The 27,386-nt window shown below is 36.8% G+C and overlaps 1 protein-coding gene across 9 annotated transcripts in view; it reads left to right on the top strand.

Moving 5' to 3' along the window:
• Positions 1-27,386, top strand: part of RAPGEF2 (Rap guanine nucleotide exchange factor 2) — a 127,486-nt gene that overhangs the window by 75,564 nt on the left and 24,536 nt on the right. For 8 of the 9 annotated variants that reach the window (XR_004082418.1, XM_031062221.1, XM_031062273.1 and 5 more), the window contains 10 exons: positions 5,739-5,870; positions 14,370-14,547; positions 16,241-16,377; positions 16,899-17,057; positions 18,681-18,833; positions 19,211-19,375; positions 22,297-22,404; positions 22,496-22,699; positions 22,802-22,910; positions 25,114-25,360. Coding sequence is in view for 8 of the 9 variants with exons in the window: in XM_031062221.1 (XP_030918081.1) it covers positions 5,739-5,870; positions 14,370-14,547; positions 16,241-16,377; positions 16,899-17,057; positions 18,681-18,833; positions 19,211-19,375; positions 22,297-22,404; positions 22,496-22,699; positions 22,802-22,910; positions 25,114-25,360 (1,592 nt within the window). In the remaining variant the exon portion in view is untranslated. The remainder of the gene's footprint in view (positions 1-5,738; positions 5,871-14,369; positions 14,548-16,240; positions 16,378-16,898; positions 17,058-18,680; positions 18,834-19,210; positions 19,376-22,296; positions 22,405-22,495; positions 22,700-22,801; positions 22,911-25,113; positions 25,361-27,386) is intronic. The other variant, XM_031062355.1, reaches the window with a different exon arrangement.

Genomic DNA, 27,386 nt, shown 5'->3' with positions numbered 1-27,386 from the left:
AGTCACTTTGCAGGCTTTATAAATCTTTCATAAAGTGCTCAGCAGCCTTCAGTAGAAGACTTTGTTTATATGCTTTGTTTCTTTGTTTGCCTTCAAATGAGTGGTATATTGAAGCTTTCTAACTAGAATTCATCTGGTAATTTAAAATTACATTCTTGTGTTTGTCTTTCACGTTGTTGCATTTATACTTATATATAACTGCTTTTAAAAAAATAAAATTCCAAATTAAAAGAACCCACAAAACAAAACCTCAAAAGAAAAAAAAAAGAATATTATTTAAAGAAAGAAAATGTTTTTGTGTAATTTCACTTATTTTTTGGCTATTCTCATACATTTTAATGCTGTATCCAATGATTTTCATTTCTTGTCCAGTAAATATTTTCAAAAATTATTTAATTTTTGAAAAATACTGTATTTGTAGATAAGCCCAGCAATTCCTTGAGTAGAAGATGCCTTTTATTATAATGAAAATCATGCTGTAGGGTAGGAGAAAATAATAATGTTCTTAAAATAGGAGGAACATATTCAGAGCAAAGTAATTGTTAGTTTTGCATGCATAACATGGTGACTCACTTTGAGGGTGGAAGTAATAAAATGATGCTTTTAAGATGGGAAGATGTGATAGGATTTATGGTATTGTACAGTTCTAAATGGATATATATCTTTCCTCTTAAGATAGTTTCATGTAATGGCTTAAGTTTTCTTTTGGTTTTAGGGTTTTCAGAAGTAAAAATTGGGAGTTCCCAGATGTATTGTTTTAACTCTGGTTTCTATCCATGTTGTGCAATCTGTATAAATGGATGTACTTATGTAGGTATACTTGTGTATGTAGAGCTACATTATAAATATAAAATACTGTTTTCACCTCTGTCAAATTAAGCCTTAGATCATGACTATTTTATCAGGTCATGTTTTATGCTAGAAACTTTTGTCCGTGTTACATGTGATTAGAGCTATGCATATATCACCTTAATGTTTGTCAGTTACAAAGGTTGTGCTTGAGACTGAGTTATCAGGACAGTTTCTGACCTTTTTAATAATTATAAATTATTTAAACTAGTGTACATATACTGTGTTTTGAAACTGTATTTACTTAAGAACAAATGATGCATTAATTTTTCTAAATTACCTGCTGTATTTTTACTCTGTGCCAGTTCCTTCTGATGGTGTGACTAAAAGTGTTCAGTAATGAAGTTAAGAAATATTGTAGGTGTTGGCTTCAGCAAAGTTGCACTTAAGTGTGGTGCTTGTTATGTAAAATATACAAGCTGCTTTTGCTCCTTATTACATTAATGACTTCTTAAAACTAGGCATCATTTAATGAAAATGTAAAACAAGATAAAAGTGAGAATTCAGTTCTGACGTCATTTGTGGCGGTGTCAGTCTGTGACAGGTGATGTTTCTGAGGCAGGGGTAGGTCCTTAGGCTTTCTCATCCTGCTTGTGGTCTGGTAGATATAGCATGTGCTAGATCTAGCTGTGTAAATATAACAAGAAAACTATTCTTTTTACTGTTATACTAAATAGTAAAGTCAATACTAAACTGTAGAACGAAACAATAGCTCAATATAAGCACAGAGTGCTTAAAAATTTAATAATAAAGTGATACTCAGTAGCACAGCAGACGTACCTATTGTCATGAAGTTAACTGCCTGGAGATGGTTCCTAGGAAATCTTTTCACTGAGTTATAACAGCATGGTTTCATGATGTTCTCTAATCCTGTTCCACTGCAAGTAAGAAATTGGATGTAAATAGCTTGGCTTGGGGTAGACCAGCTTTTTGCTGCTTGTTGAATGTTGTGTTCTGCTTACCTGAAAAACATTCACCAAACATTGTGCTCCAAGAGTAAAGGGTTTGGCTGGTATTGGGTTTGTGTGACAGGATTTCAGTAGTGTGGGGCCACAGGGTTGGCTCCTGTGAGAAGCTGCCAGAAGCTGCCCCCATGTCTGATGGAGCCAAACCCAGCTGGTGCCAAGACGGACCTGCCACTGGCCGAGGCTGAACTCAGCAGTGATAGTGGCAGCACCTCTGGGATAAGAGTTAAGAAAGAGGGAGGGATGGGGGGAACAAAAACTGCAATTGTAGCCACAGAGGAGAGGAGTGAAAATGTGACAGGAACAGCCCTGAAGACACCAAGGTCAGAGAGAAGGAGGGGATGGAGGTGCTCCAGGTGCCCCAGCAGAGATTTACCCAGCCTGCGGTGCAGGTCATGGTGAGGCAGCTGTACCCCTCTGCAGCCTATGTTGATCCACAGGGAAGTAGAATTCCACCTGCAGCCTTTGGAGGACACCCACACCAGAGCAGGTGGATGTCTGTGAATAGCCCATGCTGGAGCAGGATCCTGGTGGGATTTGTGACCCTGCGGAGAGAGGAGCCCATGCTGGAACAGTTTTACTGGCAGGACTTGTGACCCCAGAGGGGGACCCACACCAGAGCAATTTGTGAGGAACTGCAGCCCATGGAAGGGCTCTCTTTGGAGGTGATAATGGAGAACTGCCTCCTTTGGAAGGAGAAGAGTGTGTGAGTCCTCCACCGGAGGAGGGAGGAGCAGTAGAAGCCATGTGAAATGAACTGACCGCAGCCCCCATTCCTCGTCCCTCCACAGCACTGCAAGGGAACAGGTAGAGAAATTGTGAGTGAAGTTGAGCCTAGGAAGAAAGGAAGGGTGGAAGAAAGTCATTGAGATTTGGGTTTATTTCTCATTATCCTATTGATAACAAATGCAGTTCATTTGTGCCCAAATTGGGTCTGTTTTGCCCATGACAATGAGTGATCTCTCTTTGCCCTTAACCGTGAGCCTTTCATTGTATTTGCTCTCCCCTGTTCAGCTGAGGAAAGCGACAGAGTGGCTTTGGTGGGCATCTGGTGACAAGCCCACCACAATTCCATGTAAGACTTAAGCAGATGTGGGTTTTCATTGTCAGTAATACTTTACTTTTTTTCTCCATTGTGTACAATGCAAATATGAAGTGTTTTAAACAGCAGTGTGTGACTAAAATAGAAATGCACGCATTTCTCACACACATTTTTCATTGAGTTTACAGTTTAAATGTTTCAGCTTATTTAATTTTTGTATTTTATTTTTTTCTTCATGCAGTCTTTCACCTTAACTTTGGGGGGTAGGGCAGTTGAAGTGGATGCTGCTCTCAGGCATGTAGCACAGAGATGTAGTGTTCTGCAAAGATATGAGCATGTGCTTTCTGCTTGTAAATAGTCCTATTTGATTAGGATCAAAGTGACTAGTTAGGTTGCCTAAAGAAAAATGCCTGCTTCTGATCTTCTGTCACCACTTGGCAAGTCCAGCTTGTGGCTTTGACTTGAGGAGTTACTCTGAAACCAGTAATCACCAAGCATTCAGCTGATTGTCTACAGCCAAAAAGATTCAGAAGGCTTGCTTTTATTTGTAGTGTATTCCATCAGTTATTGTGGACTCCTCTGCCTCTTCCTTTTGCCTTATGTGCAGTAGTTACACACAAATCCTTGCTGTTCATTTAAAACACTGAATGCAATCATTATCTTGAATATAGCTCGATTTAACTTTTTAACATACTAACTGGATTTGCTTTGATGGAAGGTTCTTTAAAATTTTTAATGCATCGATAAAAAATAAATGCTGTTGTTAATGACATGGAGATATTTGCTGTGCGCTATAAAATTGAACATGTTTGTCTGGGTGCCACACTGTGCTCATATACAGTTCTCTATGGAGTTAATATTTATTTGGGATTGCAATAGTTAGTGCTTTATAAAAGGTAAAACCCTCAAAATATATCTGTGTAAGTTATCATTAAATGTGTGAATCTTAGACGACTTGTGCGTGTATCTTAAAATAATATGTAGGGTTTCTACTTTGAAATAAACGTGGGCTGCTTCAATTGTGAGAGACTGTACTTTGAGAAATAGTCAGCAACACATTGCAAAAGCTGTGGCAGTTCATTTCCCTTGCATTCTACCTATGCAATATGTACTTACTTGCAGAATGGCTCAAAAAGGATAAAAAAATTGTATAGTGGCCTGAATATCAGTATATATGGTTCAATTACGTGATAATTCAAACTTTCAGATTGAAAAGAAAAGCAGCAAAGATAACAGATACTATAATGCAGTCCCTGATGCTGTATTTTCTCCTTCTGATACTTCAATAGTAGTAGTGAGCATAACTAGATTTTTCTGGAGGCAGCATTCATGGCTGTGTGTATTAGAGTATTGCTTTTCTTAATTGCCTTTTCTTTGTTGATGAAGATCAAATCTAGCTCTGGGCTTACTGTAGCTTTTTAGGATTATTAGTATTTGGTTGCTGGTTTTAGCTGCTCTTTCCAGTAAGATACTAGGAAAGAATTATTTAAAATGCAGCCATTTTTGCTATCACTGATGCAGTCATTCTGTGATAATGAAGAAATCCTTTTCAGATGTGTTAGAGTAGGAAATGCGGGTCAGTCAAAAGAAGACTAAGGTTTGCAGTTGTCTGTAATTTCACTGCAAATCCTAAAGCCAAGGTTCTTTCAGGGCACGTTCCATAAACGGAACTGAACAAGGCAAACAGTAGTAAAATCATTCAGTATCTTTAGCTGTATAGAGCTAATAATTTTTTCTAGCATGTTCTCTTGTGACTTTTTTCCCTAACCTTTTATACTGATTGGCTTATTCTCTCTGAATGCTGAATGAGGTTTTATTTCCATTTCCATCCAGGGAGAACAAGCACCAAGGTAGCATTCATAATTGACATGGATGGACACACTGCATGTGACATTTTTCTTACAAACACAACTCCTTAGACATGAGAGTATCTGCCTTGTCTGAGTTGAAACAAAATTAATGAACAAAGATTTTTGGTTTTAATTATTGAAGAATTTATTGCACACCAAAATTGATACATTAACATGCTTTTATTAACTAGCTGTGGGATGCAGGCTTCTTGGGGAGAAGAGTAATTTGCCCCTGAAATAGCATTTAAATATTTCTTCAGACAGCAAATATTTTACTTTGTCAAAGTTCGCTTTCTGCAGTCTGGAAGTGTTTACAGGTTTTAAAGATTTTCATGGGAGCTGTGGGCATAAAGCAATAATAGAAATATATATCACAAATCTTGGTGAATGGTTGTTAAGTGATCAAATATACTGTCTCAATTCATTCTTCAGCGCTGCATGTGAGCAAACTAATTTCAAGATTATAGCTCTTTGTAATTGTGTCAATCTTCCCACATTTCCTATTTTCTGTCATATTATTTGGCTCAAAGTATAATGGATTGCTCAGTGACTTGGATTTTCCTTGTCTCTAATGTACTTTGTCAACTTGAGAAACAAGAGTTTACCAAATCCAGAGCAGTGCTGGTTGATTTTTTTAGAGAAGTATGTGACTTTACTCCCTTGTTAATTCCCATCCTGCAGGAAACCATTGATTTTGGAAGTAGCACAATATTCATATACATTTTAATTCTGTCCAAACCCCAGAGCAAGCTACTGAAGAGTTTTGGCATATTGCTTCACTAATGTTTGTCCTCAGATACATGTTTTTCTTGAATCTCTTATATTTGCAACAATTTGGTGGTATTTTGCTGACCTCTGCATGAGTTAAAAAAGCTGCATAACTCAAAATTTTAATGCTGCATTCTCAAGCCCCAGTGGTTTTCTTAAATAGTTGGTACTGGCAGAGAGTAAAGTGTGACATATATGATTTGAATTAATTTTGCTATGTATCTCCCTCAAATTGTAATGATGCTTTTTCTGCTCCACCTGTAGCTTCCTGCAGATTTCACAAAGCTGCACCTTACTGACAGTCTCCACCCACAGGTGACCCACGTTTCATCTAGTCACTCGGGATGTAGCATCACTAGTGATTCAGGAAGCAGCAGCCTTTCTGATATCTACCAGGTAAGACTGGAAGGGATGCTGATGGGAGGTGCAGTTGCCAGCAGTTTTGCACTTAATAGCTGAATGTGCTTGCTATTGCCTCTTGTCAGTTTTGAGTACTTGAAGAAGTACTCAATAGACTTCAAAAAAATACATTTTGTTTGAATTGTAATGATTTCAGGCTTTAGGTGTGTTGGGTTCATAATGTAGAGCCTATTCAATGGTGGAAAGAAACAAATATGGAGTGGGCAGCCCGTGCTTCAGGGGCATATTTCTATTTCCCCACCCTGTAGAAATGTGATGCCAACGTCTTTGCAGTGCTTCCTCTCCTGGCCATCCTCAGAAAGGTGGGCAGGTTCAACTGGTGATGCTTTTTGAAGTTATGCTTCTGAGGTGGCTTCTTGTACAGCTTTGTGCTAGTCATTGGGCACAGCGTGAGTTTGAAGAGACACTGAAACTGATCCAGAATTTAAATATAAATTGGAAAAAAGTCTAAAGTGAAAAAGAATTATGCATTTTTCACTTGATGTTTATGGTTCTTGCAATGTCGGAGGAGGACCTGTCCTGATAGGGAAGTGTAACAATTTGTTACTCTGAGAGGAGGGAATCAAATCCAATTAAAATATATTTCTGTCAAAATAATAATTAATACTGTTAACTAGAAGAGGAATAATGTTTTTTTTAAGATGCTTCTGAAATTGCAAATGTAGTCATTTAAACAACAGGAAAAGTATATCTATAAATACATGAAAGTTCAGCTGTGGTCATAGTTGAAGAATACAGTGTCTTTCAGGTGAATAAGCTTATAGGCTTCTTTTTGTGAAAGAAGATAGGCTATAAAAAGATCATGGTTCAATTTAGACAGTAATTACAATAATGCAAAGGTTTATTTTTGCAAAACTATCAAATTAGCTGAACACTTAAGGCATAGCATATGTCAGTCAAGGAGATTTGTCAGAATTTCTTCTGAAGACAGGGTTACTTTGAGACATGATTTAGGTTTTGATTGTGAGAGTGAAGAAGAAGTAGCATCAGTTTTGTTCCTCTAGTCTTCTACAGATTTTCATTCCTTTCATTACAGAGATTTCCACTCTAACAGGAAAATAACAAGTACCTCTAGAGGCACAGCTGTAGGTGGCATGTAGTTACAGTCATACAGTTATTCTTGAGATAAGTTGGAAGTAATTTTTTGCAGACTTTCAGCAAAACATTCTTAACTGTGAGAAAGATAATTGAATTTCTGTGCAATTAAAAAAAAAAAACCCAACCAAACAACATAAAAGAAGTAAAGAAACCTCAGAAAAATACTTCTCTATGTAGTTGCCAACCTGGTCTATGACTCCTACTGGTTTCATTTGCAGTGTTGGAATCAACATACTGGTTGGTGTTTGGAGGGAGGTAATGGTATACTGAACTATTTATACAGACAAAATTTACTCTTTAAGTATTCTTTTAAACTGAATTTACAAACATAATGCATAATCCGTTCTTAAAAATATTATCTAGTTTCTTCAATTAACATGCAATTAATACCACATTTAAAGGGGACTTGGCACAGATGTATCAAGAACTGTGTAATTGCACAATGTCAAAGTACGAATAATAACCTATGTCCATATCTACACCCAGAAATATGGCCATGTACTGTAGAATGCAACCTCATCTTTTTGTCTTAATACATATACTTGAAGGAATGTTTATTAATGAAATGGTAAACTCAGGTGTGGAAACTGGTAAGATTCTTAAATTCTTGAATTTAACTTAATGGTACGAAGTATTGTTCACCTTGATTTCTCAAATTCTGGTAAATCATTAATTTCTGACCTCAGTTTCAGTCATAAAGGAATGTAATGTAGGGGTGTTAGGCTAGCTTAAAGTACTGCCAAAAAAAAAACCCCGAACCAAAACAAAATAAAATGGCTGTAATTTGACTCCTCTAGGCCCAAGCTAAGGATTAAAGAGAAATATTTTTTTAAACCAAGAGAGTGAATCAGTCATTCTCTCTCAATTGTTTGCCTTGCAATTCTCTCCCAAGTGTTTAATCAAAAACAGTAAACCATAACCAAGTCATCATGTTTTTTTTTATTTCAAATTTGATAAGTATTAGGTAAAGCTCATGATCATTATCCCTTTGATTCTTATTTTCCTGTATATAATGGCATTTTTCTGTTCAGTGGGGGGGACTTGTGTTCATTATGGCTAAGTAGAAAGCAATGATTTAGGAAGATCATCATCTTGTCTTGCAGTTGATAGAAAGAAATTGTTTTAAAAATTATATTGTTATTTAGATCATTACTGTTGAAATCTGAGGTAATATGTTATGTTTTGCATCCCATAAGTATTAGTTCTGTAGCCTTAAGAGCAGCTGCTTCCAGTGAAAATATGTTCATGGCCTTTTAAGATTTTTTAAATAAATCATGAAGCTGAATCTTCAGATGCTTTCAGCATTGAACTGAGAATACTTCCTTTTAAATATTAATGCGGTATCTAAATTTGTTTGTCAAACGTTGCACATGAAAGAACTTCTTTTAGGATAAGAAATACTTACCAGAATAAAATCAACTTTTGTGTTTACCCCACCCAAGTTTCAAAAACATATCAGGTGAAATTAGTAAGGTCCTTAAATACTGGTATTTTTATTTTAGGAAATAAGTTCAAGTGATGAACTCTGTAGGGTGACTTGAGAGGAAGGGGATGCTGAATGTCAGTAGATCGTGTGTTGACTTTTATTTGCCAAGAACAATTTCTTGCTTCTGTCTTTTTTTGACATCTCATGTGTGGCTGCTTGCTCTTGGTTGCTAGGCTTAGTTAATGATTCTTAAATGAATACATATACCTGTTCCTATATGCTCCTAGATGCTTCCTATACCTGCTAAATATATTATGAGATGATTGCAGAGTGAGGAGATCTAAGCTCATGGATGTGTATTATTCCCCCTCCCTGTTTTGGGAAGCATTGTTGTGTTGGCTCAGCTCTTTGCCAGCCTTTCTTTGCCTTATCCTGTCCTCAGACTGGTGGCTTCCTGCCACGCTTACATGCCCTCAATGCCTGCCCAGATACCACTGTCGGTACAGGAAACCAGGAACATCCTTTCTGAGACCCTCCCAGGATATGTCTATTGCTTGGAAATTTTCAAGATGTCAGCTTTGTTTTCTCATGATTCCGATATGGTAGCTCCCAGAAGAAAGGTCCGCCCTTCAGCAGCTCTTCCTGCGTGAGACCAGTCTTTTGTCTCCCAAACCAGAGAGTCCATGCAGCCTGTCCTTTAGCCACTGTGTGCAAAATAAAGACATTTTACCTTAAGATAAAGCCACTCTTTCTGACTGTATCAGCTGCTGAAGTGCAGGGCTCTGGCTGATGCCAGAGTGGCTGGAACAGCTCAGGTAAATTGTCCTGTGGACTGCCACCCCTGCTTTTTCAACAAAGCCCTATGCAGTTCCTCATCACTCCTGTAAATTCAGGGCCTCTTAATCTACTCTGTGGCTTCCAGAGTCCATGTTCTGTATGCCTGTGCTCCTGGCAGATGTTGCTCTGTTCTGAGAAGGAGGCAATCATTGGCAATTAGGGGGGGATGCTGTTCCTGGCGGGTTGTCTGCATTGCTACACATTTCCATCTTCAGTGAGGAAAATCACTCAGACTGACTCGTGTGACACATGTGGGCTGCTGTGTTGTAGATTTTGGTGTAGATAATGAAAGAAAAAAAATGGAGAGCACTGTGAAAATCTTGGACTGAAGGAGTTTTAAGGTATTTCATGGACATTTGCACTCGTGTCAATGTAGCACAAAAAATAATGTTACTAATACAAAAAATAATGATTTCTTTACATGTAATAATTATAGTTGATTGTAGTACATGTGATAACTATTTAATAAGCAAATATATATTATAGTTGCATGGATTGAATTTCGTCCTAATTTATTGATATTGTAAACTTTTGCTCAGTCATCTGAAAGCTAATTTAAAACAAAACCTCAGACATGATTTCTCTCTCTGGGGAGACACTGAATCCAATGTGTCTGTATGACATGAGGGAATATTTCAAGCTTATGTGACTTCTGCAAGTCATTTCATGAGACAGGTAGAGCCAGTGTTCTTGGTGTTTTTATTGGTATCAGCGTAAAAATTAGAAAGTAAAATGAGTAGTTTTGGTAATAGACATTCTTATTTTCATTTTTTAGTTCATTTTTTAGCCCTTAAATGACAGTGGTTGAAAAGTAATGTGGAGATGGTGTTTTTGAGCTGAGCATGGCTTCTTTCTTTGTTAGCTTTGTGGAATTGAAGGACTGCACCAGGCAATGAACATATTTCTGGTTTGTGCAAGTAGTTTCTTCTATTCTTGCTTTCTTTTTTCTTTTTGTCCCTATTTTTTTTCTCTTGCATGTTTGGAGATTTTGGATTGTTGATTTTAGGTGGTAATAATAGTTACAAGGCGAATTTAGTCTTCCAAATGACACAATGTATCATTATAAGACTGAATTACTAAACGAAGTAATTAAAAAAATTGAAAAGCAAAATTTAAAAGGGTCTGTTTAAAATACTAAGAAATCATTAGTTAGTGTGGTTGCTTTTACAGGTTTTCTAGTTTTTTCTCTTTATGTTACCATCAGTTGGAAGTTTTCCCCAAACCAGTATAGAAAGAAAACCATGAAGGCCACTTAAAACAAAGCCAGTCATATAAGCAGCTCTCCAAGTCTTCCCAGTTTCTTTCCCTTAGTAGGGGTGGGGAGTGTGTGATGAAGCAGTTGCTTCACTAGAGTGAGAGTTACTTGGTTGTAAAGGTAGAGATCGCCCTTAACCTCTTCAAATCTGTGTTCTCAAGAAACTCAAAAATTCAGTGGAGGGAGAGAAAGGCAGGCAGTAAATGAAGTCATCTTCTTCAGCTGCTTATGTAGTCCATCACTTCTCATTATGCTCATTGTCATGGTGCGTCTAAAAATCAAAGACCAGTAGAGTTGGGGTTAACCAGTTTCCTCTTCTGCCAATCTGAAGTGACCAGAAGGGTCCACCATTTCCCCAGTCTGCCCAGTTTGACCTACGGAGAATGAATGCTATTCTTCTTTTCTTGATCTTCCCCTTCTTCCTCAATGTCAATCAAGGAACCAAAGGCTAACCAAGAACTTAGACAAGGCTTCTTTTAGTTTACATCTTTACCCTGGTTATTTGACAGTATTTGTTTAATTAGCTGTTATCACTCAAATCTGGAAGTGTGTTTGGACTTCAAGATCATCCTCAGTTGAAGCAACTAGTTTTTTATTGGTGCGGTATTAAACTTTATAGCCACTGCTTAAAACTGGTCACATTCTCCTTAGGTGTCAAATATGAAATACTACTGCAACTCAGGCTTGAAAACGTCTGTCTTAGTCTCTTAACTGTCATGTTGGTGATGTGACAAATAAAATATTAGGATGTCACTATTATGAGATTGCTTTGAAGCTTCAAAAATTTTCTCCACAGAAAATGGAAAGATGACATGAGAAATTTGCTGTCACAGTTGGTATGGAGAGACATTGTTTTGTACTTCAGGCTGCAACCAACATTTTTCTTGCATTTTTCTTGCATGCAGTCTTTTCAGATTTATTTAAGTGAAACTAATTTCTCTTACTGCCCAAGAAGCAAAGTACAACATGCACCCAAGAATGGCAATTCTGAGGTGTATTTCATCCTTCATTACGTGCCCTGAGAAGATGTAAGCCTCATGACTGACTGTAGTACAAATTGGATATTCATCATGCATTTGGGTTTTTGGTGGCTCAGGTTCATAAGGAATCCCCTATGCCCAAAGGAGCTCATGGGGGTTTCCCTTTTAATCTTAGACAGATGCAGGGCTATTGCTTAGTAACCAAGGGTTCCTGTGCAGACATGCTTGGTTTTTCTCATGCAAAAAGGCATATAAAAGCACTCAGAGTAGTTGGGTCATGAAGTTTAATGTCTCAGCAAGAGGACCATGAATACTTGACATCATACGTGCTGCTACTAAACCTAAAAAAACGATTTGCAATGTATAAACACAAGGAGCCCTCAAGCTTTTCTTAGTTTTCTGCTTTGATTTTTTGGTTGGTTTTTATTTGTTTGTGGGTTTGGGGGCAGGGGTGTGTGCATGGATTATGGATTTTTTTGGTTTTTGTTTTGTCATGCAGAAAGGCTACATTTGACTTCTTTGTTATCTTTTGCATGATCATAGAAATTTCAGAAAGTTTTTTGAAAACATGTATTTTTTTTCTTCTAAAGGTGTTTTTAAAGGTGTCCTAAATTACCAAACTTTCTTATTACTTTGTAGATTGTTGCATTCAATGCTGAGCTTCTTTGTTGCAATGGTTTGGGTTTTTTGATAGGAAATTAGAAGGAGTTACTTTCCATGCACCAATAACTTCAGTTGTCAAAAAAAGAAAAAAAGAAACAGTGGGTGTAATTAGTGATTATCTTCGGGAAATCTTGTAGCCTTTAGTAGTATTTGTAAATTATTTTCTGAGTCCAAAGTTACATTTAATTCAGTGTGAGAATTTGTTTTAAATAGCATTGACTCTTCTTGATAATAGAGTTTCAAGAGTTTTCCAGTTTTGTTTAATTGCTTTAAGACAGTAAAATAACTTATCTTTTAATAATCAGATGTTGTACAATAGGTGGAAGTTTCTTGTCTGTTAGCATTGTGTGACTAAATTGAGGTCTGCATTAATTTTGCTAATGTGCTTTTGAGAGAGCTTAATCTGGGCAGGTAGGAGGGACATTTCTAAGTGATGGGAAGGTTTGCAAAATTGACTGTGAATCAGTCCCACTGTCCCTGGAATTGTCGCTGCTGGAGACTTCAGATTCTGACAGATTGGTGTCATAAGCTGTGTGTCTACTGACTCATCGCCACTAATTTTTCCACCAGTCACTTTTGATGAAGGCTATTTTGAAAGAGTAGTTGCAGCAGCTGTTTCAAATGTATCACAGGGAATGTGCATGTTAAACACAATAAGACTGCTCATAAAATACTGCTATCTGTGCTATGTTTTGGGATTTGCTTCTATGCCAGTAACATCTTTCCTTATCCTGGTTAAAAAATGAGCAGCATTTTTTCTTGACAAAAGCAAAACCAAAAAAGCCACTAAACCCCCCAAACAAAAAATAACAACTAAAAAAACCCCAACCCAAAACCAAAAAGTGAGAATAATTTGAATATTGCATAGATGCTGTTATCATGCTTTTTTATATTAACAAGGCCCAGTTACAAAGCTTGTGTTGTGCTGGAGGACAGAAGCATTTAAGACTCGCACTAGCTGCCCCTGATCCATCTCCAGCCATATGCTGCTCTTCATGAGGTGGCTGTGTATAGTGGCATTAAAGTGACAGATGTCAGCCACAGATAGGGAGGCAGGAATAGGGAGATGATTCTACAAAATTACCAATGCAATTTCTCTTACCTTCCCTGTGTTCAGAGAGTGACCTAGTTTTGTGGGTTGTCTTTTTTACCAGTCTGAGATAGGTTGATGAAGCAAGCTTTAGTAGGTGTGTTTGTCCCATGTAGTATTTTTCGAGTAGATGTGAATGCATTGTGTGCTCCCAGAATCTCAGAAACAAACCATCCCTTTAAGGCCTGTGAAACTGGATTTCTCAAGCCATGGCTTAAAACTTGCTCATTAGAAGCTTGCATTTCCTTAAAAATTGTCATAGCTAAGCCTTGGCAGCTGCTGTGGTATTAAATCACATTCTGAGAAAAAGCAGCCATATCAGCCATGACAGACAAATGTTTGTGTGATTTATTAAAGTGTTCAGTCTTCAAACTCAATCATTTTTGAAATGTTTAAATATCAAATTAAAAATATATTTACCTTTAGGTGCTATACTAATGACCTTAGCCTAGACGATGTTTTCATTCATTTTAATACAGTTTGGGGGAGGTTAAGTTTGACAGATATTCTGGGTAGTCCATCTGTGGTGTTTAAGCAATGAGTTTGCTTTTTTCTGCATCTGTAAATTCTTAGGCAGTTTATCAGCAAACAAAAGCCAGATTTAACCATGTTCAACTAGAATTGTAAAACAAAGGTACAGTGTAAAACAAAGGTGACTGAGAGATAGCAAAATTCCTGTAGCATTCTATTGCTGTTCTTATTTCCCCAAACTGTCTGTTTAAAATTTTGTTGCTTTCCTTAGTGTCTGAAAATGTAAATTTGGGGTGAGCACAGAAATTGTCAAATGAAAACTGTTTATTGAAAAAAATTATATTCAGCTAACAGTCCAAGACATTGCTAGAAATGTAATAGCCTTCAATCCCCTCAAGACCCACAGATAATGTAATGTCTGTTGAATCCTTTGTTTGTATGACTGATTGAAACAAATGTTAAAAGTCATATTTAAACGCAGTGGGTTTGGATTGATAAATTGTTAGTTGTTTTAAAAAGATATAAAAAGAAAAAAGCAATATAAAAATGTTGGGTCATCTGCTAGATGATAGAATTAATCTCTGTACATTTAACCCGAAAACTGCAGCAATAAAGAACATATTTGAATGTTTTTAATTGTTTATGCACTAATTAGGCTACAGAAAGTGAGGCTGGTGATATGGATCTCAGTGGATTGCCAGAGACAGCAGTGGATTCTGAGGATGATGATGATGAAGAAGACATTGAAAGGGCATCAGATCCTTTGATGAGTAGGGATATTGTTAGAGACTGCTTGGAGAAAGACCCAATAGACAGGACAGATGATGACATTGGTAAGTATTGCAATGTAGTAAAATATTGTCAAACATGTTCTTCTTCACCTCCAAAAACTTAATTTTTGAACTTGCAGTTTTATTTTAACCACTGGCCTTTGTACTTGGTAAGTTTAATGTTTATTATTATTGCTTTTTATATAATTATATATATAATGTGAACAAGTAAGGAAAATACATATAATATGGATGAAACCTATTACTTGCTGGCCCTTTTGATCTCAAGCTTCAGCTTCTAATTGATATCAGAACAGGTTTATGAAGGAGATGTTGTTGAAAACTGGAAAACAGAAAGAACCTTGGCAAAGGTGACATTAATGTCAGCACTGCTTCTCACGGTATATTTTTAATTGTCAGTTGTGACATTGTGACTTGACATTTGTTGCAAACATTGGAGCCTTTAAAACCTTAACATAAATGTGCATCTAATCAAACTAATTTGCTGTGTTAACATACAAGTAAACACATTGAAAGCAAAGCAGAACTAGAATCCAAATTTTAATCTAATCTGTTTCACTGGGGGAGATATTTTTCTTTTATTAAAGTATGACTAAATGATGATTAAAGTTGATTATCAGATGATTAAGGGACTAGAGCATCTCTTATGCAAGGAAGGTCTAAGAGAGCTTGGGGCTGTTCAGCCTGGAGGAGGCTCAGGGGATCTCATTAATGTATAGAAGTACCCAGGGTTGAGGGTGTAAAGGTGATGGAGCCAGAGTCTTCTCAGTAGTGCCCAGTGAGAGGACAAAGGGTACAAACTAAAACACAGGCGACTCCATCACAGCACTTTTTTTTCTGCTGTGACTGAGCACTGGGAGAGGTTGTCCAGAGAGGTGTTAGTATTCCTCCTTAAAGATATTCAAAAGGTGTTTGGATGTGTTTCTGGGAAACTGGCTGTAGGGTGGTTCTGCTTGAGCAGTCAGGTTTGACCAGATGACATCTGGAAGTCCCTTTTAACCACAACCTTTCTGTGATTCAGAGTAAATAAAAAATTAGGGAAAAGATGGGGTCCTATTGAACTCTTTCAGTAGACATCTTAGATCAAACTGGAGGCAAAAACTGGAGGCATATAATCACTTGGAAGGACTGCTAAAATTAAGTTCTATAGTTATGAACAGCATAAAAAATGAAAATACAGGAAGCTCAGGGTTGAGTACAAGTGCAGCTCAAGTGCAGGTAGAAGACCTTTAGTGACCTTTAAGCAGTAGTCACCTTTAAGAAAGTAATCCTGTCTGGTCCATCTGAAAGGAACTTTCTGGTGAAACCACCAGACAATGATCAAGTACAGTTTACTCTTAAGCGTAGACTAGGAGGTGTTGGCTTTACCAAACAACTTGCTCAGTTTTGTGATGTTTGTCTTGCTGTGTTTTATATAGTTCTAGTCACAATGAAATTATTGCCCTGACTGGAGTATTAAAAATATCATTGGTTGTATTCAGAGCTCTTGGTTACATTACAATAATTCCATTATGCTGACTTTTACTTTGCAGGGTGTCTATTGATGATATGACCAGCCAGTCTGTGTCTACAAAATACCCAGTAATTAAAACAGGCCACTGTACATGATTTATTAGTATACAGAAACGATTGTGCAGCATTTTAGCTTAAGCAGCCTCAGGCATCTTGCTGAAGAACTGTCTTTACTGCTTTGTTGTTTTGACATGCATGACTCAGTGGGCTTTTTCTCCTTCAGAACAACTACTGGAATTCATGCATCAATTGCCTGCTTTTGCCAACATGACAATGTCAGTGAGGAGAGAACTCTGTGCTGTGATGGTGTTTGCAGTTGTGGAGAGAGCAGGAACTATTGTACTAAATGATGGGGAAGAGGTCAGTAGAAGTTGCTTTTGAATCTCCTATTATACCAAACATCCCAGATTCCACACAATTAAGGTGCTCTTTTGTTACTTTAAAAAAAAAAGAAAAAAAAGCAACATTCAGGTAAATCAGGACTCATATTGTTCTGGATTTTCTGAAAGCTTTTGTTTAAGTGCTCACACATTTCTTAAGCAATAAAACCAGAAAGCATTCTCTGTACTGTACAAAATACTTCCTGCCTATTTAAGCTCATCTGGGGACTTTATTTCAGTATTCAAATGCTATTTCAAAACTTCCTCTATTTTTTTTCTCAGTCTTACATTACCTCTTAATAGTAAAGATGAACTTAAGATCCCAGTTTTCTTGAGCTGGAAATAGATGTACATTCAAGGAAAATGAGCTTGTTAAATTTTTAATAGGTGCTAGAAAATAACTTTTGCTTTAGAACAATTGTGAAAGTTGTATTTATATAGTATGATATTAAAATGTTAAGTGATTTGTTCTTCATGTATCCTGCAATATTTGATTTGTAGCTGGATTCCTGGTCAGTCATTTTGAATGGCTCTGTGGAGGTGACATACCCTGATGGAAGAACAGAGATATTGTGCATGGGGAATAGTTTTGGTGTTTCCCCCACCATGGAAAAGGAATATATGAAAGGAGTGATGAGAACAAAAGTGGATGACTGCCAGGTACAGTGTCTGTGGTACAAGCAAATTCACACCCACACACGTGTAGTGCAACTCAATAATGAGACCCAGTTTTATTTTAAACTAAATACAGTTTCTGGATGTAAAATACCTGGTGGGTAACCCTGGGCAGTAGTTGGGCAATATGGCTCCTGCATACCCACAGTCTGGGAAATGGAGTTATCTGTATCTGGGTAAAGGATCATTTTGCATGAAGATGTTTCTCTATGTACTTTTTCCAGAAGGTGAGGGCCACCAGCCATACATCTATTGCTTCCAACATTCCTTAGTAGGATCTCAAGGTCCATTAGCCATGACAGGCTCCTTTCCTTCTGCAGCTAATAGCCATTCTTCCTTACTCAACTCAGCTTCTGAATATCAGAGTAATACAAACTTTATCTCCCGTGGTTTGAGTGAAAGATCTAATTTTGGCCAATTTGACCTTTCAAGGAAAAAGCTTTGATGTTTGCTGTAATACAAGCAGTCAGATGTAAAGAATGCTTTTCATAGCATAAAACTACTGGCTGAATCTGGTTTTGTGGTTGCTACTTGCTTATTCCCATCCAGAAAATTATAGCAGAGCCATGGGTGAATTAAGCATTTTGCTTGGTCCTGATGGCTAATTAGCTTCAAGTAGATGACCTTTGAAAGAGGTGAAAATGTGTGTTAAAAGAGTCACCTGGTTTAGCTTGCCCATCTAACTCCCAAAATGTGCATAAAGGGTTTCTCGTTAGAGTAAAGTTTTCAGCAAATCCAAACTGTGGAACTTCTGTTTCAGCTGCTCCTAGCTGCTGGAAAAATGAAATGGTGTGTAAATGAATTTAAAGAGAAAATACTGTCTCTGATTCTTGGGCCCTTGTCCAAAGTATGTACATGAAGATTTAACAACTTTTCAACCATAAGAAGCACTGTTCCTCTCAGTTAAATACCCAAATTCATATAATAAGGCAGTTTAATCTTGCCCCCCAAAAGAGACAAGCGTATAACAATTTGTGTACAATGTAGTCTTTTTCCAATTTGTTATGGTTAGTCTTAATTATATTTGCATAGTGTAGGTATTAGGAACATTCCTAAGATATTTATTCTTGCACTTATTCTTGGCTGAACTGATGATTGTAGAAAGTAATTTTCCTGCTGTATGCTTTAAGCCAAGAAGTAATTGCTTTTTTCGTGCCTGCATTAATTAATTGAATAAATGTTATTTTTCTTACTAATTGACTTCAATAAAATAGCTATTAAAAAAGAAGATTATTTACCAAAACAATAGCCACAAAAAATAAAAGCTGGGTTTTCACTTAACTCTTCTAAACACCACAGAAGAGCTGGGCTTCATCTCCAGCAGTGGGGAGGTCAGAGCAGCTGAAGGGTTATGGCTGGGAATACTAAATCCTATTGCTCTGATGGATCCTGGTCTCCCCAACTGCAGGATTGTAGTGGCAGTACTCTGCCTGTCTGTTCATCTGCTTGTTAAGGCTGAACTGTTGGAAAGACAAAAACTATTGGAAAGGCTCACTGCAGGTTGAGGAGCTACTTTATTTTGTCTGTTGACTGAGTACTTGCACCTTAAGTCTAAATGGTCTTCTGAAAATTTAACCTTTTAACGCTGGTGTGTGATGATTTTTCCAGTTCGTTTGCATAGCCCAGCAAGATTATTGCCGCATCCTCAATCAAGTGGAAAAGAACATGCAGAAGGTGGAAGAGGAAGGGGAGATTGTGATGGTGAAGGAGCACAGGGAGTTGGACCGCACTGGAACGAGGAAAGGCCACATTGTCATCAAGGTAAGAGGAAAAGAGAGAGTCTCTTGAAAAAGTCTGTGTTCTGCAAACCTCTTAACTGGGCAAGTTAGGGCCAGGATCAGTTGAGATGTATATTGTAGAAATAAATGTTTGAAAATGGACTGTTAATATTTCTAGATTTTTAAAAATAATTATGCATGTTGACGACTAGGTGATTTCTATAGAGATTAATTACATGATTTAAATTTTTTTTACATTTCTTAACAAAGTGGTCAAGCTGTTATGTTTGCTTAGCACATCAGTTAATGGATGGCAGTATTTCTAGTGTGATGAGTCTTCAGTATGCTACAAGAAAACAAATTTGCATGTGTTGAAAATGTGTTAATAAGTATGATTTTTCAATTTTTTGCTTTCAATAGGGAACAGCTGAAAGGTTAACAATGCATTTGGTGGAAGAGCACTCTGTGGTAGACCCAACATTTATAGAAGACTTCCTATTGACGTATAGGACCTTTCTTTCCAGCCCAATGGAAGTGGGCAAGAAGTTGTTGGAGTGGTTCAATGACCCCAGCCTCAGGGATAAGGTGAAAATCTCCTGAATCATGTATTGTTACCATTTGAAATATAAGCAATAAGGATAAAATATGCTTTAGAGAGAATGACTAAATTGAATAAGATACAAATAGATGGAGACATATTTTAATGGCAGAATATATGGCTAAAATTAAGAACATTTTTTTCTTATTTTATTTAAATATGACTGTGTTCATGCAAGGTAAATTGCCTGTGCTTTACCTTGCTATGTTTTTACAACTTAGTTGCTTGCAGGGATACAGGAAGCTTTTTTTCCAGTAGTGAGTACTTTTATTTAATATAATTCAGTAGAATTTTATTGTGTCTCCAAGTTTGAGCATGTAACTAAGTTCTGTGTTTTTTGTACATATTGCTAGTTAATTCAACATGGTAAACATGATTTTTTAAAAAGAGAATAGCAAATTCATGCATTGTCAAGAATCTGTTGTGCTTTATGTAGCATTAAAAAAAAAGCCACCAACCTCAACCCAAACAGAAGAAAGCAATCAGATTTCTTCTTGCCTAAACAAAATTTCCATGATGGAAGAATAAAGCACATCCAATTTTGGCACACTGGCCATTGAGGCTTTATCATCCTTCAAACTGTATTGCTTTATTCTCTCTTGTATGCAACTTTTTCCTGTGCTAAAAAAAATTCTAAAAGTTTACAGATGCCTTTTCTTTTTGTAAATTTGAAACCACAGGAATTATATTTGTAGAGTGAAAGAGAAATTTGGTTTTCACCTTTTATTTAAATCTGTGTATTTCTTCCAGAAATGTTAGTATAGCTGTGCCTTGAAGGAAGGATCTTATATATGACAGAGGGTAGGCTTTGCAGCTAATACTGCTCAGATTTATGATATTGGAGTTCATCTTGAAAGTTATGTTGCTTGTCCTCCAATGAACAATCCCCTCAGCCTCTAAAAGCATGAGCCAGCACAGTTGCTTGTATCAGTCTGAACACAGAACAGGTCTTTGTTTTGCTGCCACAATAACCAACCTTTCCTGACCTCCAGTAGCCCTGACAGAAAGGCAAGAGGCAGAGAGCAGCTTGGGACAAGTGGAGATGAGCAAGTAGGAAACCTGGAAGATTTTGGCTGTTTTGTACTGGGCGCTGATAGGCAGTAAGGGGAGTGAAGGGGGTGCATAAAACTTCCTGGGGATGATGAGTACTCAGGAGCATTCAGAATGGGGCACTGGACATCCAGCCTTAGCAATGATTTTGCCCTGCAGCAAGTTTCTTGTTTTTACAGCTTTAATCCTCTTTTAATGCTGTTCCTGATTTGTGACACAAGTAATGGCATTCCTCTAGAAGTCAGCATTCAACTCCTCCCAGCTCAGTGTCCTCTGAGTGTAGATGAGTAAGTCCCAACTTTAAAAGCAGCATTGACAGTGAAGCTGTCACTGCAGTAGTTTAAAATACATTGTGTGGTACAGCTTGCAACTTCCCAGACAATTTGAATAATCTGCAATTACCCTAAATTTAACTAGACATTGTCTGGATCTTTCAGTGTCATCCACAGTAATGAAAAATATCAAAACTGTTTAACAGGAATGAAGTTCATCTTCAATTTCAAAAGTACATAAATCTCAAGTGTTTTCCTGTGGCTGGGAGCTGTAGCACATAGAGCTGGCTAGTTGCCTTCAGTTGAAATCTGAACTTGAGGAGTTCTGAAGTGCTTGGTTAGTTTGGTCATTAATTTCAGCAGTTCTGAATTAATTTCCTTTCTGGGGTAAAAGGAAACTACTTAGAAACTTTGAGGGTGGCAGGGATTGGTTTTGCATGCCTTGTGTCAGACCTTTAGCACATGGGGCTGCAGAGGTTTGGATTTTGTGTAGACACGAAGAATGGGCAGGGGTTAGCACTAATTAAAATTAGTATGAGACTTAAATTGCATGAGACTTTGTTCTTAAGCATTAGGTTTTGAAATGTTTAGAGATTTATCCCTACTGATTTACTTTCCCAGCATAAAAGAAGAAATGCAGCTGTATTTTTAGAGGTAGCATTGAGTGGCACAACTGTTTTGGATTCAGCAACTTTTTAAAAATAGCACGAATCAATACTAATTCAAGGCACCAAAACACTTCTGTCAGGACAACTGCTGCTGATATTCCAGGTCAAATCACATGCTAAAAGAAGAATATTAGAGTAAAAGTATATTGTTTTAAAAAATGCAGCTCTTATTTTGTGGCTTTACCTTCATTACTATTAATTAATAGTATTTCTTCAGATTTTTTCCTAAGAAACTGTAAAATACCAGTTAAGATTCTTCTCAACTCTGTCATCATAATTGCTTGAGGGGAGTAGCTGGTGGGGAGGAAAAGGAGTAAATTGAAAGATTGGCTCTAAGGAAAGGAATTGCTGGTTTTGCTGTTAAAAACCTCTTTCCTGCTTCTTGCAATATCTTGTTTTTCCTGCCTCTCTAAACACAGAGGAGCTCTTTTACGGAGCTAAATGCCAAATGAAGTTAATGGCAGCACATCTAAGGACTTAGGAGATTCAAGAGCCAATATTAGGCTGTATTGTAAGCTTTGTGATCCTGTGCTTGGAGAACTAAGCAGATTTGGAAATGTACATGAACAGGAAATTGTTATAAGTCAGAAATGGATCTACCTTGTTGTCTTCTACCTGTGTGCACTATTCCTTACTTAATAAAATTTGATACAGCCAGTGTTTTCTGACTTGCAGCATTCATTATGAAATACAGTGTAAAATTGCTTATACAAGTGAAAGCAATTTTGATACTTAATTTTTTCTATTCTCCTGATATATAATTGCATATTAGTGAAGTTTGATTTGGATGTCTATGTATTATTTAAGATTCCAGTGAAAATTTACAGGGCCTTTAATGACCAGTATTTTTAAAGGACTTGGCAGTAGTGTTGTTCTGAGTATTCCAGCAATGTATTTATAATATTGATGAATTTTCAGGTTACACGGGTAGTATTGTTGTGGGTGAACAATCACTTCAATGATTTTGAAGGAGATCCTGCTATGACTCGATTTCTGGAGGAATTTGAGAACAATTTGGAGAGGGAGGTAAGACTGAGGGGTTTTTTCTGACAACTTGGGATAACAGGGAATAGCCAGGCTGTTGTTCTATATAACTTACTATGCTTTTCTCTTGTAGAAAATGGGTGGACATTTGAGGCTGTTAAATATTGCTTGTGCTGCTAAAGCTAAACGAAGATTGATAACCTTAACAAAGCCATCTCGAGAAGCCCCTTTGCCTTTTATCTTGCTGGGAGGGTCAGAAAAGGGATTTGGAATCTTTGTTGACAGTGTAGATTTTGGTAGCAAAGCTACAGAAGCAGGCTTGAAACGTGGAGACCAGGTATGTAATTTTAAAATGTGTTCCTCCATTACCCTTCCCCTGGTTTTTTTGTTTCCTTTCTCTTCACTACATGAAGATTTTTCAAACTTGTTTGAATTTTAGATATTGGAAGTGAATGGTCAAAACTTTGAAAACATTCAGTTGACAAAAGCCATGGAAATCCTTAGAAATAACACTCATCTGTCTATCACTGTGAAAACCAATTTATTTGGTAAGTTTGTTCTGCATTGTTCATTCTAGTTTTGATAGAGATCTAAATTATTTTTAGTAGTTTAAAATAGTTTTGATTGAAACTCTTTTGCACTGGAGAGAATAGAAAAAGGAAGCATGAAGGTCCTAAAATATCTTGGTTCATAATTGCAATGAAAAATTTATGAGTAGGGATTTACATGAAGTGACTTCCCTCTGTATGTTTCTGGATTAAGAGGAGCTATTGTGACTATGTAGCTTGAACTTTAAAAACCTGCTTGTATATATAATATTTAGTTCTCTCTCAAGAAAGAAGTTTCTTCAGGCATTTCAGCTGATCAGTGGTCTTATTCTGTCTGCTGAATTTACTTGTAGTTTTTCAGCCCACTCTAAGTGTAACAAGCTCAAGACTATTACAACCTTTCCTGATAGCTAGGTGAAAAGATTCTTGCTACCCTCTGTATTTGTTCTCTACATATTTCCCTCTAACAAGTACTAAAGGATGCATGTAAGAATCTTCAAGCAGCTCAGGACCTCAATTACTATCATAAGTAATGAATGTATTGGGGGTTTGGTTTGACTTTTTTACCACTGGGTACTTGGATTACTTACACAATTTAGTGATGTGTTCCTTGAGTATCTCTTTCAGGATCAGGTTCTTCATCACAAGTAAGTAGGGCAGAATATCACCACAGCACATCACTGCACTAACTGAAGATTGAAGTTTGCCTAGGTTATCTCCAGAAGTCATTGGCCAAAAAGTCTTAAAATTCATTGTTTCCTTGGGACTTTTTTTTTTTATTTTGCTTTGCAGTAAAGATTCTAATATTTCAGTTGTTTCTAATAGTTAGAGACATTTCTTGATATATTTGGACATGTTTTTTTAGCCGGATGTTCTTGTTTCTCTGTGTGCAAGTTCTGTAACTATCCTCCTCACACTGGGTGTTTGAATTTCATGTGTTGCTTTACTCTGTTAAAGATTAAACTTGATTTCCTCCTTGCTTCAGTAGTGTTTTTCTAATTTTTTTCCTATCTTGTGTCTCCAGTGCAAATAATGAAATCAGATTATAGTACAGTCCCAGAGCAGTTACTTTCTGTGTATTGCATGCAGAATTTCTTCTCCAAAAATCCCAAAAGGAGTTTCCTTTTTTCAACAGCATCTTCTTATCTTTTCCTAATTTCTCTCTCCAGCATCTAAGCCCCATTCAACAGTACAGTTATTGGCTGGGTTTACTCTTCTCCACTTTAGTGTCTTACTTCAAGCTTTTGAAGTCTCTTGGTATTTTTTTGTACCTCTAGATATGAGAGAATATTGAGGACAGAATTAATAAAAAACAGTAACACATAGCCCCTAATAATCATCCTTAGTTAGTTGCCATTGTTGCTATGTTTTTCTACAATTCCTTAGTTTTAATTATCACTTTTTATTTATTATTACAAATCAAGTCATCAGAGGATTTTTCCATTTTTGTATGGAGAGTTCCTCTTTTAACACTCAGAACACATGACTTGCTCTCCAGTTCAGTTTTGTATGATTTATTTAAATGTATTGGGGTTTTTTTTTTTGAGGCTCGAAGTTGCAGTAGAAGAACTAATTTACAAATTTATCAGATATTTCTGCCTCAGAGATGACTCTTTGCTTGGGAGCTGAAGGAGAATGAGAGGTTTTTTGGTATTTCTGGCAGATGGATACAACAGCCCTGTCAAACATCCAAGGTGTCTCAGTAGTCTCCTGCTTTATTTTCCTTATGGCTTTGTTGATGTTTTCCTTTTTTGATGCTGTTGCTAATAATTTCTTGTCCATCTGAAAGCTTTTGCTGCTGCCTTTCTGTTTAAAACTTCCTTCTCATTTTTATTTTTCTATCTCACTTTTCTCTAATGTGCTCTTTTTATACATGCTACTATTCTGCAGAAGCCTTTGTCCTTAGCCTAAAAAGTCAAATTCCTTCTGTTGATACCATCCGTGTAACCATGTGGGCACCTGTGTATTTCTCTTCTAGGCTGGGCCAATTAACTGTTTTTCTGATTCATGCTACAGAAAATGATGTTATTTTTAAAAGCAAAAATGTTTTTGAAGTCTTATACCTAAATTAATTTAATGCTGAAATTGACAGAATATCCTAATCTTTTTTTTTTTAATGATTAATATTGAACCGGTCTGGTGCACAGAGCTTTCTTTTAAATTTTTGTCCTTTTTCTTACCTCCCTTTTTCTGTCTTGTGCAGTTTTTAAAGAACTCTTAACAAGGTTGTCAGAGGAAAAAAGAAATGGTGCTCCCCACCTGCCTAAAATTGGTGATATTAAAAAGGCGAGTCGTTATTCCATCCCTGACCTTGCTGTTGATGTGGAGCAGGTAATAGGATTAGAAAAAGTAAATAAGAAAAGTAAAGCCAACACAGTTGGAGGAAGAAATAAGTTAAAGAAGATACTTGACAAGACTCGAATCAGCATTCTGCCTCAGAAACCATACAAGTGAGTTTATTTCCTCCTAAATATTTCCTTTGCATTAAATTATAAGAATTCCTAATGAACTTATAATTTGTGATTATACTTTTGTATTTATTAATACAAATCATGTTTATATCTGAAAAAAAGATCAGAAAAAGCCATTCTGAATATTTGAACAAGCATAGACTGCTAACAGTGCAGCTCCTGACATCAATTTAGATGTATTTTGTTTCTTATAGATAAAGTAATGGCCAAATACTTCTTTATGTCATTTTCCTTTTTCTTTTAAGAGCACTGTTAACTGAAATTATTTCAGAATAATTCTGCAAGCAGGTTACTTGCTAAGGGTTGGTATGAACTAAGATTTCAATGTATCCACATTCCAGTGGTGTATAAGAATTTTTATGTATTGCTGTAAGGAGTGTGAGGTTAAAATTTGATAGAACTGTGTGTGGTTTTTAATTTTATTTTTTTTTATGAAAGCAAAATATGCTATCTGATACCTTTTATTCTATGAACACATTTTAGAAATAGAGTTCTGAAAATTGCTGGCAACAATAGAGGAGTGAATTTTATATGACATTATGGGAACCTGGTTCTTGGCCAAGGCAAATGGTATTGATGGGGGGAAAACGAATGGTAGAGGGTAGTTGTGTGATCAGTTTTCTCTTGCATTTTTTTTTCCTGTGTCCCACTAAGGAATAAACTATTCCATGTAAATTAAAAAAAAAGACACTTGTGCTGAAAATGCGGAGCTTTTTTCCCCTGCCATTATTTAAAAAGTTTGCATAACTGATGTTGGATATTGCCTACTAAATGAAAACCATTCTGAAAATTATATCTAGAATTTTAGTAATAGATTTATTAATATAGACTATTATACACAAATAATGGCTGTTTCTTGAATTGATGGCAGTACCTTTCCAATAGAGGAGAATCTGTAAATCCTCTGTTTGTGTTGTTTGTCCTTAGCATGTTTTTCTTTATTTAACTGGTCTTGCATGTTTGTTTCTCTGATGAGCTGTGCATACTTAGGTCTTTCTGCATTGGTCACTATGGTTCATAGCATTTGCATAAAATTTTATGTTGATTTTTTTTTTCTTTATGTTCTTTCATTTTTATACTTTTTCTGTGCAGGGACCTCTTTGGGTAAGATTCAGAAAAACTTGACCTATTTTATTTTCTTTTGCTAGCTCTGCTTTATGTGTTATATATAGCAGTTTGTCTGCAAAGCCTGTTGACATTCAGTTGTTTTTGTCTGCACAGTTTCTGCATAGAGATCTGTAGCTATAGAATTTAGTGTTTGTGCTTTTCTTTCCCCTATTGTGTAAAAGCATCAGTCTCATTCTTCCTTTTAATTACTGGTGTTGAATATATTAAGGGACTTCACCTAGTTTCACGTTTTTGCATATAAGAAAATCAAGAGGGGTGAGAAAGCTGATTTACTTTTTAGTTAAAGTAGGCATTTAAAGACTTCACGACTCAGCTGGCTTAGGAGGTGAAACTGTTCACTGTTTTTTGAGTTTGAAGACTGCAGAAGACTCCAGTGCCTTGAGGATGTACCCAGACAAAACCAATCTTTAAACTAGAATGAGGTCGCTCTTAGAGGGAGCTTGTCTGCTTCATGCGACATTAAATCAGTACCAAAGATGAATCAGTTTGAGCAGGAGATAATGCCTTCCTTCAGTCCTGCTGTTTAGTTCAATAAGGTTAAATAACTTCCCAAACTGAGCAAACAGCACCATTTCCTCTGCACCTACAGGGAAATCTTCTCTTCACTGTCTGTGAGACATCTCTTGGGTTCCAGGTAGAATCTCCACTGGAGCTCTTTGTTTACTTTTCTGACACAGAGTGATTTTGTGGTCTGTGGGCTCAATTGGTCCAAAAAGGATTAAACACAATTCCCACCTCCCTCTCTGGTAAAGTTCTGCCTGGTCCATAGAGCAGCATCCCAGACAAAGCAGCAGCCCCTGCCTGTCTCCTCTCTGCAGCCCTGCAGTGGGGTGCACAGGATTTTGTGTTCTGAGGGAAGCAGCATTCAAACACTTCT

This window comes from Geospiza fortis, unplaced genomic scaffold (assembly GCF_000277835.1).
Source record: "Geospiza fortis unplaced genomic scaffold, GeoFor_1.0 scaffold40, whole genome shotgun sequence".
Taxonomy (NCBI): domain Eukaryota; kingdom Metazoa; phylum Chordata; class Aves; order Passeriformes; family Thraupidae; genus Geospiza; species Geospiza fortis.
Note: the sequence above shows the minus strand (reverse complement) of the source record. Positions and strands in the feature narration are given on the sequence as shown.